Here is a 14,031-nt window from a genome sequence, read left to right as displayed (position 1 = left end):
TCATTTGGAAATGATGCAAATAAGCGTGAATGTAAAAATATAAAGTGTAAACTTTTCATATAAATTATAAAATTGGATTAGTTTTGCACTAACAAATTTATCTTCTTATCAAACAGACTTTTAGCTATAATGAATGCAAACACGAATTCTAATAAAGAATATGCCTTCTTTTTATCAAAACCCGAGTTGAATACAAATTTACTTATTTTTTATTGATGTGTATTTTTACATCTTGTTATCAATGTAAATATACAATGTAAAATGTGTTTTCTGTCATTTGTTAATGCATAAATGTAATGTTACCAATACAGGCAAAAGTGAAGTAGAACTAGAATGCAAATACCTTGAACTGGGATTTACACTCTATTTACATTGTTTCCAAATACAATGTTGCGGATTTGATCCACCTAACACACCAACGAACCAGCCCTTGATTGGCCAGATGCGACTTCAAAAGCTTACGTATATTAGCCATTTGGGCTGTCACAACTCACAAGATCCTCCTAACAAGAGTTACCAAACGGCACCTTAAAATTGAGTAAAACAGAGAGGATAGTAAGGTAATTATAACTTTTACCCACCAAAAATGTTTAAATGCATAAGAAACCAGGGGAGAGAGAGAGGCGGGGAGGGGACTGAGAGCGACTCGCAACAATCATCAAAGGTAATTACAGAGAGAGAGAGAGAGATTAAACTTTAAAAAGAGAACACCGACAAAATAGCCGCTAAAAGTGGAGCTAGAAAACTGCCCTTGAAAAGAAACACAAACACCCACCGCAATTTCTCTCCCAGTCTCTGTGGCAGTGTTGTGTTAGCTTTACCCCTGAAACACAAATAGAACCAGTCGATTTCACGACTTCTTTCTAGTTATGTTATGCTTCCTAGAGTTTTCGTTTTTTACTATTTTTCGTAATCTTGACAGTGCATTTTCTTGTTTACTTTTATATTTGTATCCTTCTTTTTTTTTTCTTTTACCAGTATTTTGTTCAGCTTTTAGTTGCAGCTGAATCTGTTTAGTTTAAGATCTGTGGTTTGGTTTTCTAAGGTTGGTCAGTGGTTGTTATCTTTTGTTTTTGGGAGGGGAGAATGGGTCTCCAATTCTTTATTTTTTCTTGATTTTCTCTGGGTGTTCTTATTGTTTTGTCCAAGTTACTCTCTCTCTCTCTCTCTGGATTTTTTTCATTGTTTCTTTGGTTTTTTTCCTGGATTTACTTCTTCGCAATTCTGTGTTATACAGATGGGTTGTTTTTCTTGCATGAGTCCTCGAAGGGACATAAACAAAATTGAAGACAGTAACCGCATTCAATCTCGCTCTCGCCATTGTCGTACTTCTTCAGGTCTCTCTCTCTCTCTCTCTCTCGATTCCTTCATTTCTTTTTCCTGCTTTAAATCTTCTCAGATTTTGATGCAATTCTCTTTCTTGTTTGCTTTCTTCGGATTTCTGCTCGTATTTGCAGAGAGTAGTAGTAAGGGAAAGGCAAGTAGTGGTAAGCACATCAACAGCAGAAAGACCCCCCCCCCCCCCTCCCCCCCCAAAAAAAAAAAGTGTCAACTATGTTTTTATCTCTGAATTTTAAGAATGTGTGTCTGGATTTTATGTTTTTGAGCTTTTGGGTACGGCATTGTGAAAATTAGCAATCAAATTCTGTTTGTGCATGCAGAACGAGTCAAGGGAAAAGGATCGCTCAATAGTAAGGGCAAAGACAGAGATAACAAACACAATGCAGCTCAAAGCTTTACATTTCGCGAGCTTGCCACCGCCACAAAAAATTTTAAGGCCACTAATTTGATCGGGGAAGGGGGTTTCGGGAGGGTCTACAAAGGGCGCTTGGAAACAGGCCAGGCAAGTTGTTTGACATGTTTGAGCTTTCACTTCTATGTTCTAACCCTTCTTCTCTTCATTATTGCTTTAGTCACTGAGTGATTTTTACTAGGAATTCTAATTGATTAGAAACTTCTTTCATCATTAGCACGATTGAATTTTATTCGAAAAGGACCTGGTGCTATTGATCTTTACTGCATATTCTCATGTTATTGTTTCATGTTGGATTGATTGTCTATATATTGAAATTTAACTGGTGGTTGGATCTTATTTTCGTATTTTGAATTTTCTCATCAGATTGTTGCAGTCAAACAACTGGATCAAAATGGCCTTCAGGGGAATCAGGAATTTATTGTTGAGGTTCTTATGCTCAGCCTCTTGCACCATTCCAATCTTGTCAACTTGATAGGATATTGCACTGATGGCGATCAAAGGTTATTGGTTTATGAGTACATGCCGATGGGAAGCTTGGAAGATCATCTGTTTGGTATTTTTCTTGCCCACAATACTTGTTTTTTTTTTTTTTTTAAATTTAAATTTTGATAGCCTGGATCTTTTATGAATCTGTTTCATGCCCCACAATTCTAGGTTTTTCCTTGTTGCATTCATTGCTTTTGCATAAGAAGATTGAATGATTAGTCATAGTCCACTGGCATTGACCAAATACTTTCACATTGATCATCAATGAAGTGGAGAAACTCAAGGTGAAACATTCTCCAATCAGGAAAAAAATCAATATAACTGCTGCATTATTTCCAAGGTTGTTTATTTTCCAGATCTCCTTAAATGGGGAGGGGGGAAGTTATCAACATGCACAAATCATTATGATGCTTGCTATCATAATGCCTGTTTCCCTGCAGGAATCCTCTTCCCCATGTTTTGGTCCTTTAGGTTCTCATAAATGAACATATTTTCAGAAAAAGTGATTATTCTAATGTATATTTCTTCATGGGTAGAGAAGTCACATGAATGCTTTATTAGTATATCAGCTCTCATTTGAAGATATGATAATTTGGATCTTGGATCCAATCCTTCATGGTGATCCCTGCCCTTACTGTGGCAGAGTGGTGGGTCCACATAGACCCACCAGCAGATGGCCCCACAAGTACAATAAGCAGTGATATTCTCTTAATTGTATAGGATATATACCCTACCATGGTAGGTCTTTTATTGCTTTATCTTTGAATAGATAGAAAATGCTGTTATTAACATTCAAGTCATTGTTGGTGATTGAAATTTGAAATGACTCACCTATTCAGTACCTGTACCTCTATAGTCCACATATATTCATTTTGCAATTCCAATTTAGGTCCTTCAAAAAAAATAGGGAAATTTCAAGATAAATTTGGAAAGGTGCAAAACTTTTATTCTTTTAAGAAAATATTAGGAAAAGTACAGAATTATGTGCTAGAACTTAAAGAATTTTTAGAATGGAATGAGTGGCATTGAGAAATTAAAAGACAAGGCTAGGTGAGGGGGGGGGGGGGGGGTTGCCTAGTTGCCTAGGCAATTGATTTTTTTTTTCAAGTATAAAAACATAAATCCTAGGGTAATTCCTTAGGTTTCATAGCAACTGGAAGCCAAGTAGTGATCCATAATCTTTATAAAAGTATGAACTTCACATTGGAAGATAGAAGAATCAGCATATTCATGAGAATAAAAAGAAGAAAAGAAAATGCAGAAAATACAGGGGTTGATCCCCTGTTTTTTTGTTTAAGTTTTTTCTTGCTATCAGTTCAGATTTTGAAGTCTCTTAGGGTTCAAGATAGCACACACCAACATGTGTGTTGATTGAACCCTAACAAATAAGAAAATTATAAAAACAGAACTACTATATAAACCCACAAAATGAATATATAATCTAATAATTTGTATTTATTATTATAATCTCAAAAAGTAAACAAAATAAAAAAATTCATAGCTTGTGCATAAAATAGCTGGGTGATTAACCGAGGCGACCTTCCCTGGATGCTTGTTGCCTAGGTGTCACCCTGACAACTATGATAGTCCTTTCTCTTCTTGCACATTCAAGTAGTATCTATACAGGGGCTTTTAACAACAACTCGTTAGTAAAAGAAACTCATAAAACACATTAGATGTCACATATCAACACTCAGCTCAACACCTTAACCCAACCACTTGGGATCAGCTACATGTATCCTGTCTTGCCTTTGCACTCTATTCGGATAAAAAATGCCATATCTGGTTTTCTAAACATAATACACGTGCAATCAGCAGGAAAAAGAATAAAAAACCTAAAGATATACATGCGTCAGCCTTGACACTTTACATCCTGTAAAGAAAACAAACATAAACAGGGTGTTTGAAGTTATGCATAGGTTTAGGTTGTTCACTAATTCACTTTTTTCACTTCGGCCCCTATTTAAATTTTATAATTTATTATTCAAAGTCTCATGGATATAAAATTACTCTAATTAAGAGTAAAGTTTAAATTTACAAATTTTCATTTGTCTTCACAATATTCTTCTATTTTACAAGGGACTGATATATTTTGAACCATGGTAAAATATCTACACTGTCAACTTTTAGCAAGCATTTTGATCCAGAATAAACTATGGTTTTTTTTTTTCTCGTTTCTAAGATTCTACAGTTTATAAAACTTACTAGGTACTTCTTCCCATACCCTGAAGGATTAAGAAAGCACCAGTTTTAACTTTTATGTAGGGGTGGCAAACTGTATAAATAAACATGGCCCAATATGATGTATCGAATTCATGGCTTGTTACATTCATTGTCTAAACTACCCCATATTGAAGAATGGAGAGTTACCATTGTAACTTGATATCCCAATATGCTATTGTACCAAGATATCTGTACATGCCTAGCTTACCAGTGTTTGAACATGATGCATACCCAAAATGACACCAAATACTTCATGGACACTTTTAGATATAGTCTATAACATAAATTTTTTAAAGTATATAGTTAAGTTTTAACAAACATACTATAATGAAAATTTGTATATGTTAGAAATTTAATTAATTTTCACATGACATAAGTCTTAAGAAATGACACTTTGATTAAAAAATTAGATACAGAAGCATTATATAAGCATATTGTATGGATACTATACGTATATCTTTGTCCATGATTTTAAGATATGGATAGTTGTATCCCCTTTTCCCATATCCATGTCTGTGTAGATATCTATATCTAGGCATCATAGCTTGTCTCCTTGAGGAAGAGTGGAACAGACTTGTGGGGAGAGCATAAACTCTTCTGTTATTGACAACTTCATATTGGTTGGCTTGTAAGATGTTGCAATTTTAAATTTCTAGTACATCTTATAATCAAACCTCTTGTATTTCTTCTTAGATCTGACTCCTAACAAAGAACCACTTGAGTGGAACACACGGATGAAGATTGCCGTTGGTGCTGCTCGAGGCCTTGAGTATCTGCATTGCAAAGCAAACCCCCCTGTTATTTACCGTGACTTGAAATCAGCAAACATCTTGTTAGACAATGATTTCAATCCCAAGCTCTCTGATTTTGGACTTGCTAAACTGGGACCTGTTGGTGACAACACTCATGTTTCAACAAGGGTGATGGGGACATATGGATACTGTGCCCCAGAATATGCCATGAGTGGAAAGCTGACACTCAAATCTGATGTCTATAGTTTTGGTGTTGTTCTGTTGGAATTGATCACAGGGAGGAAGGCCATCGACTGTACTAAGGTTCAGGGAGAGCAGAATCTAGTTTCTTGGGTGAGATATGTCATTCTTTTTATTTTCCCCTATTCTTGGTGATTTTTCCATTTTTATATATTTAGATGTTTTATACTGCTTGTGCAAACAAAGAAGAAATAAAGTAAAAAGGAAAAAGAAAAAGAAAAGATTATTAACACACCTTGAATACTTTTCCTTTGAGTAAATATATTGTGATTCACTCCTAAGAGATTTGGGGACTGCAGAATCTTCACCATACACCATATTCATGTCAACCAACAATTGGTATATACTGTACTTTAGAACATGCAATCATGAGATGTCTCAAAGTAGTCCACAATTTTAAGTCTTAACCTTTATATTTAGTCTAGTCAAAATCTAATCAGTTGCAAGCCTCATTTCCAACTTTTATGTTACTATGTAGCAAGCATCATATGTTTTATTAGGTGCTTTCCCTCTGGTTACAATGAGCATCTATTTCCCATGTGTAAGTTACTTGAATATTTGCAAAAGGAAATTGATATAAAATGTGACCTAAAACGTATGGAAGAAGTATCCAATCCAATAATTATTTCATTAGGCCTTGCCTTTATTTCATTCACGCTTCTAATTTCATACACTTGAAAATGCATGGAGTGCTTGATGCCTTTCCTTTGTTGACTTCTTAGTATTTTGTTCTTGTGGACTCCCTTCCTGGAAAATTTTGAAGGCATTATTTGATTTTGGTGGATCTCAGTGTGTTGTTTGAACATCTATTTTAGGCAGATTTCGTCCAATTTCAATTCTTCATTCCTAATATACTTCCCAAATACCATCTAGGAGCCTTGTCTTGAGATGTCTTAACATTTTCCAGGGCTATCACAAGTTAAACATGAGGCCACAGAAATGAATGAATTCTAATTTTTCCAAGATATTTCATAAAACGAAATTTAGCACCTTTCAGCATCCATAAGCATCCCAGGTGTACTTGTTAATTTCAGAATTTTCTCTTTCAGTCTCGGCCATTCTTTAAGGACCGCAGGAAGTTTGTTCAGTTAGTTGATCCTCAGCTGCAAGGGCGATTCCCTCTCCGTTGTTTGCACCATGCAATTGCCATAACAGCAATGTGCCTTCAGGAACAGCCAACTTTTCGTCCTCTCATTGCTGATATTGTTGTTGCGCTTGAGTATCTGGCATCTCAGCCTTTCAAAGCAGACATCCCACCAGCATCATCTCCCTCACAACGAGATAATTATGTATTTTCTCAGGAATCCAATTCTATAAAGAATTCTACATCTGTTTAATGGCTTTATCATACAATTAGATTCAGTTCCGATAACTGGAGGTACAAGTAAATTGTACAAGGTCCTTTGCATTGGTTTGTTACAGAAGCCAAATTCCTATGAGAAGAAACAAGGAATCCCCCCTTGCTGCTATCAACATGAAGGATAAAGGTAAGGGTTTTTCTGAGGGTCCTTTTTTGCACCCTTATGGATTGTGGTGAATCCTGTTTTTGATAGATATGTGTACATATCCAGTGAAAAGACAAAAGAAGCCTCTTTTTATAATGGTATAGTTAATACATGTGGGTACTTTTTTCCTTTTAAGACATTTACTTTTTTTATTAGTAATTAGGGGTGTCTCCCCTTTATTAAAAATAATAAAATATGATGTGACATAGAAAAGAAACATTTACATTTTATATTCAAGTATTTGTTTGATCAAATCGTATATATGGTAGAAATTTCAATGACGGAACAGCATTCAGCAATAAAATTTTCTGGAACTTTTTCTTAATCCTTCTATTGTAATCAAGTCCTAGGTTTCCTCTTGGGAAGTTTTCGGGAAAACACAGTTTGTGATGACAGGTCAAAGTGTGCTTTTTGAAAAGATAATTGCATCCTTATGTCATAATTTATTATCAAAAAATAGGGATTCCTTGTCTTTCCACAGGGTATGTGCATCATATATTGAACATGTGTGCATATTAGAACCTTCCTATTTTGCCCTTTCAGTGTTCTAAGGAAATTATACATAGAGTGCATTAGTATATAATGCAGTAGTATGCTTGATATTTTGTTCCATGTGCCTAGAGTATGTGTACGGTGTACCAATAGAAGATTACAATGTTGGGTAACAGGTTTTTGTTCCATATCGGTTATTTCTTTCTATCTTCCAACTCCTGGATGCCTTTCCACTCTGTAATAATCCTCCAAGTGTGGTCATTGTGTATTTTTCAGATACTTAAAAATATGACCTCTCCTGCTTCTATGTTCTGTTGGTTCCACTACCATGAGCTTCTGGGGTTTGTGGATGCACTTTCGTGGCATAGAAACACCAAAATTGTTTCCATTTCTTTATCAGAAACTTTCATTATCAGTGGATTTCTGTTGCATCTTGAGCCAAGTAAATTGATATTGGCATAGCGAAAGGAACATGCCCGAGATTTTTTTCTTTTTTTTTCTTTTATTGGTATTAGAACATGACTGAACATTGAGAAACGCAATTTTGCACTCATTAGATTATTTAGTTGTTTCTCGCATCTCCTGTGTACTATATAGTATAAGCATGTTTGATTTGGTTTTACTGATATGTTCTGTATGTACTTTAGATAATTTTTCTTGAGTTTGCAGTTGAGTGCTTATTTCTGCCTTTGTTTGAATCTGCAGGAAACCTGTTCCCAGTATATGTTTATTAATATGCATATAAGAATGAATGTACATATGAATATGTATATGAACATATGGATTGGGCTGATGAAATCAGGACATAATCTATACGAGAGTGTTTGGTGGGGATGTTGGGATTGGGAAGAAAGATCAAGTTTCTCGGGTGTGCATGTATGCATGCACGTGTGCCTTTTGTTTGCATCTTCAGGAAACCTGTTCAGCTATCTAAGAATGTCATTAGCTTCTTTCAAGTGTAGTACAGAGAGAATGTTAAGATGCGAAAGCTAGATTTTTATGACTAGCCGGAATTTGAGCCAAAACCCAGCTCAGAAGTTGAACCGTTTTTCTCTCTGAGTCAATAGGTCAGCAGTTCAACCGTTTGGGTTAATGGGTCAACCTGCGATGTTATTATTATGAAAAAACTATATTTAAAAATACAAAAAAAAACAGTAACATTGAATGGATCAGATGGATCAATAGTTCAACCATGTGGATTGACGGACAGTTGACTGGAGTCACAGCAGGTTATTTACTTATTTGTTGACTCAAACCAGGATTGTGATCGGATCACCAATCTGACCGGCTGGGTTAATGACTGGTTGAAAGTTGAAACAACTCTACAGTCTACATAACTCAACTAGGAGGTTTTGAGCCTTGACATTCTTTGAAAGTGGAATGGTATTGGTACTGGTACATGCTTCCATTCAACACGTAGATGTCGTTACATGGAGCTCGGATGATCGGATCTGCTACTCGCATGTACCCACTGGACACCACAACTCTACATCGAGAACATCTCCCCGTGACAAATGAGATGTTCCCGATGTGAAGCTATAGAGTATTGTGGGCAGCAGATCCGACTTGTTTACATGATCCACTGTTGAATCCCAAGGGTTGTTTTATAATGGCTTAAGTGACTGAATTAAACGATTTGTTCGCTTTTCACTTGGGCTGCATTTGTTTGTAGTGTAAATAAGGATGAAAGTATCGGTATTGGATATTGTTGGGCAAGTTATATTATAATAGTAGAAATTATTGTAAAACCAATCACAGGATAGCAAGAACCTTTCCTCCAAATTTGTGTGTTAAAATGGGTTTACCAACAACAATAATAACAAGTAAACAATTAAGCCAAGTAACAGAAAAACAGATAATAATCATCATATAATAGCACACCAAAATTTTTACATGAAAAACCTTAAAATCGAGAAAAAACCACGAAACCTATGGTCCGTAAAAGTCTTCTACTAATTCAGAAATTAATGGGTACAAACGCCTTCTCTAGTTGCAATTAGAGGCAAACATCAAGGAAATAATTCTTGGTTCACAAGAACAGCATTAACATCACTAAATGCAAGGTGGATACAACACAAACAAAGGTTTAAATTTCACCAAATTGTTGTAAATCTGAACTGAGAAGTAGAGAAAGGAAGAAGAATTACCAAATCTGAAATGGAGTGGGATTCTTAACTCCAATACTTAATATCATCAAGAATGGGCTTGAAAGGCACATTTGAACTTGATCTTGAATGGAATAAGAGCCAGCTTTTTCCTCTTCTTCACAAAACTTAAAGAACCAGAAAAAATCCTTTCGGTTCTATGTTTTTTTTTTTTTTTTTTTCCGTTTTTTCTCTGTCAGGTGGTTATGAACTTGATGCCAAAAAATTGAAAGGTGGAAGCGTTTTTTCCACTCTATAGCTCCTTTTTTGGGAGCAAATGAAGGTGGGGTGGGCCCCTCCATATGGGCTGGACCCACACCCAACAATTTTCCCCCTTCAGCTCATATGGGGGGGGGGGGTTCACCAAGCTTGCAACTTTTTTGCAGAATTCAAATTTGTCTCTAGGCAAGGACTTTGTTAACATGTCTGCACCATTCTCATCAGTGTGAATCTTCTCAATGTTCAACAACTTCATATCCAACACATCCCGAATCCAGTGGTACCTTACATCAATGTGTTTGGATCTTGAGTGGAAAATTGGATTTTTAGAGAGATTGATAGCACTTTGACTGTCACAATAGAGAGCATATCTTTCTTGCTTCATGCCCAATTCTTGTAGGAACTTCTTTAACCATATGATCTCTTTATAAGCTTCTGTAACTGCAATGTATTCAGCCTCAGTAGTAGACAATGCAACACATTTTTTAAGTTTGGATTGCCATGAAATTGTTCCCCCTACAAAATTCATTAAATATTCCGAAGTGGACTTTCGGGAATCAATATCCCCAGCCATGTCTGCATCAGTGTACCCATCCAACATGACTTTACCAATCCTGAAGCATAAGCATATTTGAGAAATACCTCTAAGATACCTGAATATCCATTTTACTGTTGTCCGATGTTCTTTGCTGGGGTTAGAGAGAAGTCGACTAAATATACCAACAGCATGAGCAATATCTGGCCTTGTGCACACCATAGCATACATCAAACTACCAACTGCCAAAGCATAAGGCACTTTTTTCATTTCAGCTTTGTCTTTCTCACTTGTAGGACATTGTTTAGTATTGAGCTTGAAATGACCTGCAAGTGGAGTAGTCACTGGTTTTGCATTGTTCATGTTGAATCTCTCAAGAAACTTCTTAATATATTTTTCTTGAGATAACCATAACTTCTCATTCTATCTATCTTGAGAGATCTTCATACCAAGAATTTGTCTAGCTGGTCCCAAGTCTTTCATTGCAAAAGACTTGCTAAGCTTATTTTTCAACCTGTCAATCTTGTTAGAATCATGTCCAACTATCAACATATCATCAACATAAAGCAAGAAAATAATGAAATCACCATCAGAAAATTTATTTACAAATAACAAGCACCAAGATAGTGGTACAACAAATTTGACTCCTTCATGGTTGATCATTGTGTATTTATTTACAAATACACAATGATTTGAAGTGGTCATAGTGTACCCATGATCAACCATGAAGGAGTCAAATTTGTTGTACCATTATCTTGGTGCTTGTTTCAACCCATATAAGTTTTTCTTTAAAGTCATACCAACTAGTCCAAATACAACTCAAATAGAAGACATTTTCACCACATGAGAGAATATCTCTTCAAAGTCAACACCCTTTTTCTGATTGAAACCCTTCACAACCAACATTGCCTTGTATTTTAGTTATGAGCCACTCTCATCAGATTTCAATTTATAAACCCATTTGTTTTTTAGTGCCCTTTTCCCCTTTGGTAATTTCACCAGATCATAGGTGTGATTCTCATGCAAGAATTTTAATTCCTCTTGCATTGCTTTCAGCCACTTATCTTTCTTGTCATGTAACATAGCCTCTTGATAAGTCTCTGGCTCTCCCCCATCTGTCAGCATTACATACTCATGTGGAGGATACCTAGTGGAAGGTCTTTTCTCTCTAATTGATCTTTTAAGCTGAACTTGTGGTGAAGGAACTAGAGGTACCTGTTTATTCTGTACTTTCTCTGTATTTTCATTTACAGGAGTTTCATCACTAACTGTATCATTCTGTTCATTTGATACAGTTCCCCCGTGATCACCATCAACTGAAGGTGGGAAAACCGGATCCAAGTTAATTGAACATCAACAGAGAATTTTGGCTTCTCAATTTTCTTTATATCTTCAATTGTTTGATTCTCAAGAAATACAACATCTCTGCTTTTGATCACTTTCTTGTCCACTGGATCCCATAATCTGTACCCAAACTCTTCGTGCCTATAGCCTAAGAAGATGCACTGCACTGTTTAGCCTTGTCATCAAGCTTGGATCTTTCATCTTTAGGAATATGAACAAATGCCCTACAGCCAAACACTTTCAAATGGTTGTATGATATGGCTTTCTCTGTCCAAACTCTTTCAGAAGTATCTCCATTCAAAGGAACTGAAGGAAAAATGTTGATGATGTCAACTGCAGTTCTCATAGCCTCACCCCAAAAGGATTAAGGTAACTTGGCATGAGAGAGCATGCATTTGATTTTGTCAGTAATTGTTCTGTTTATTCTCTCTACTACTCCATTGTGTTGAGGAATCTTAGGAACACTTTTCTCAAGCCTGATACCATGGATCCTACAATATTCTTCAAAATGACCCCTATATTCACCACCATTATCAGCTCAGATGCACTTCAACTTATTCCCTATTTCTCTCTCAACCTTGACATGAAAATACTTGAAAACATCCAACACCTGATCCTTAGATTTCAAGGCAAATGTCCACACTTTTCTGGAGTGGTCATCAATAAATGTCACAAAATATAATGTACCACCAAGAGATCTTTCTTTAATGTAACAAACATCAGTGTGAACTAAATCTAAAACATGAGGCTTTCTACATAGAGGAAATTTATGAAATGCAACTCTACTTTGTTTGCGAGCTAAGCAATGTACACATGTTTCAAGAGGCATACTTTTCACATCAGGAAGAAGATTATCTTTGAAAAGCATCTGAAGCCCTTTTTCACTCAAATGTCCAAGCCTCTGGTGCTAAAGCTCAATGGATGAATCATGAACTGCATTCACCTCTCCTTTGCTCAACCTTGCTTGCATCACATAAAGGGTATTGTGCTTCTTTCCCTTTGCCACAATGAGTGAACCCCGATTGAGCTTCCATTTTTCATCACTGAAGGTGTTTGCATAACCTTTATCATCTAACCTGCCAGTGGAAATCAGATTTAGGCGGATATAAGGAACATGTCTAACATTCTTCAAAATTAATTTGCAACTAGTATTGCTATCTAGACAAATGTCTCCCATGCCAACAATCTTGGATGCACCAACATTCCCCATACGAACATGTCCAAAATCACCTATAGTGTAAGTTGTGAAAAATTCACCATGGGGAGTAACATGAAAAGAAGCACCCGAATCTATGACCCAATCACTGTCTAGTCATGCAAAGTTGACATAATTATCATCACAAACAATAACAAGATCACCCTCGGCTGCAACAACTATAGTATCTTTTTCTTCTTTCTTGCATTCACCTTTTCCTTTGGCTTTCTCTTTTCCAAACTCTGCATTCATTTTTGTAATGTCTTGGTTTATTACAGTGATGACAAATGATATTTTTCTTGGACTTGAACCTTCCTCTAGTTTTATCATATTTGTTACGGGGACCTCTGCTCTTACTTTTTTCCTATCTTTCTTTATTTTTTGTTACAAGAGCTTGAGATTCTGAGTAAGTCCCTTGTTCTTTTCCTCCTAGACTCTTCATTCAACAAAGCATCTTTGACTGTGTCAATGGTTACTATACCATTAGAGGCTGAATTACTGACTGAAACCACCAAGGTTTCCCAACTGTCAGGCAAGGAACTAAGTAACAATAAGGCATGCACTTCATCATCCAGATTCAATTTCATAGTAGTCAATTGATTTATCAAATATTGAAAACCACTCAAATGTTCATACATATTAGTCCAATCTTTATATTTCAAGTGTATTAGTTTTCTAATCAAGGCAGCATTGTTTAAACCTGTTTTTCCTTTTATACGTAGACTAATTTTTTCCATAAAACATCAGCCCTAGTTTCTTGTGCAACATGGTGAAAAATACTGTGGTCGATCCACTATCGGATTTGGCCTACAGTTTTCTTATGCATGATTTCCCATTCATCACTTGACTTGTCACTTGGCTTTACTTCATCACCTCTTATGGGTTTTCAAATGGCATAATTCGATGAAGTCAATTTTATCATAACACCCAAGAATTCCTCCATTTGTATCAACGCAAACAATTAATTTCAGCCAACATGGCTCTGATACTACTGTTGGGCAAGTTACACTATAGTAGCAGAAATGAATGTAAAACCAATCCCAGGACAACAAGAACATTTCCCCCAAATTTGTGTGTCAAAATGGGTTTGCCAACAACAATAATAATAAGTAAACAATTCATCCAAATAACAAAAAAATA

General features: G+C 35.9%; 1 protein-coding gene across 8 annotated transcripts; it reads left to right on the top strand.

Moving 5' to 3' along the window:
* The first annotated feature begins 625 nt into the window (after positions 1-625).
* LOC104590211 (putative serine/threonine-protein kinase PBL21) lies at positions 626-8,460 on the top strand. 8 transcript variants are annotated; one of them, XM_010248782.3, is made up of 8 exons: positions 626-664; positions 1,238-1,337; positions 1,458-1,487; positions 1,662-1,843; positions 2,120-2,309; positions 5,159-5,550; positions 6,507-6,944; positions 8,160-8,460. In XM_010248782.3, exons 2-7 carry the CDS (start codon positions 1,238-1,240, stop codon positions 6,792-6,794), a joined length of 1,182 nt encoding a protein of 393 aa, XP_010247084.1. In that variant the 5' UTR covers positions 626-664; the 3' UTR covers positions 6,795-6,944; positions 8,160-8,460. The 8 variants fall into 8 exon arrangements, with proteins under 8 accessions (XP_010247084.1, XP_088746188.1, XP_088746181.1 ...); XM_088890055.1 differs by lacking the exon at positions 626-664 and adding an exon at positions 908-1,045; XM_088890057.1 differs by lacking the exon at positions 626-664 and adding an exon at positions 1,028-1,148.
* Positions 8,461-14,031: the final 5,571 nt, after the last annotated feature.

This window comes from Nelumbo nucifera, chromosome 6 (genome assembly GCF_055504915.1).
Source record: "Nelumbo nucifera cultivar China Antique chromosome 6, China Antique-T2T, whole genome shotgun sequence".
Lineage (NCBI taxonomy): Eukaryota > Viridiplantae > Streptophyta > Magnoliopsida > Proteales > Nelumbonaceae > Nelumbo > Nelumbo nucifera.
Note: the sequence above shows the minus strand (reverse complement) of the source record. Positions and strands in the feature narration are given on the sequence as shown.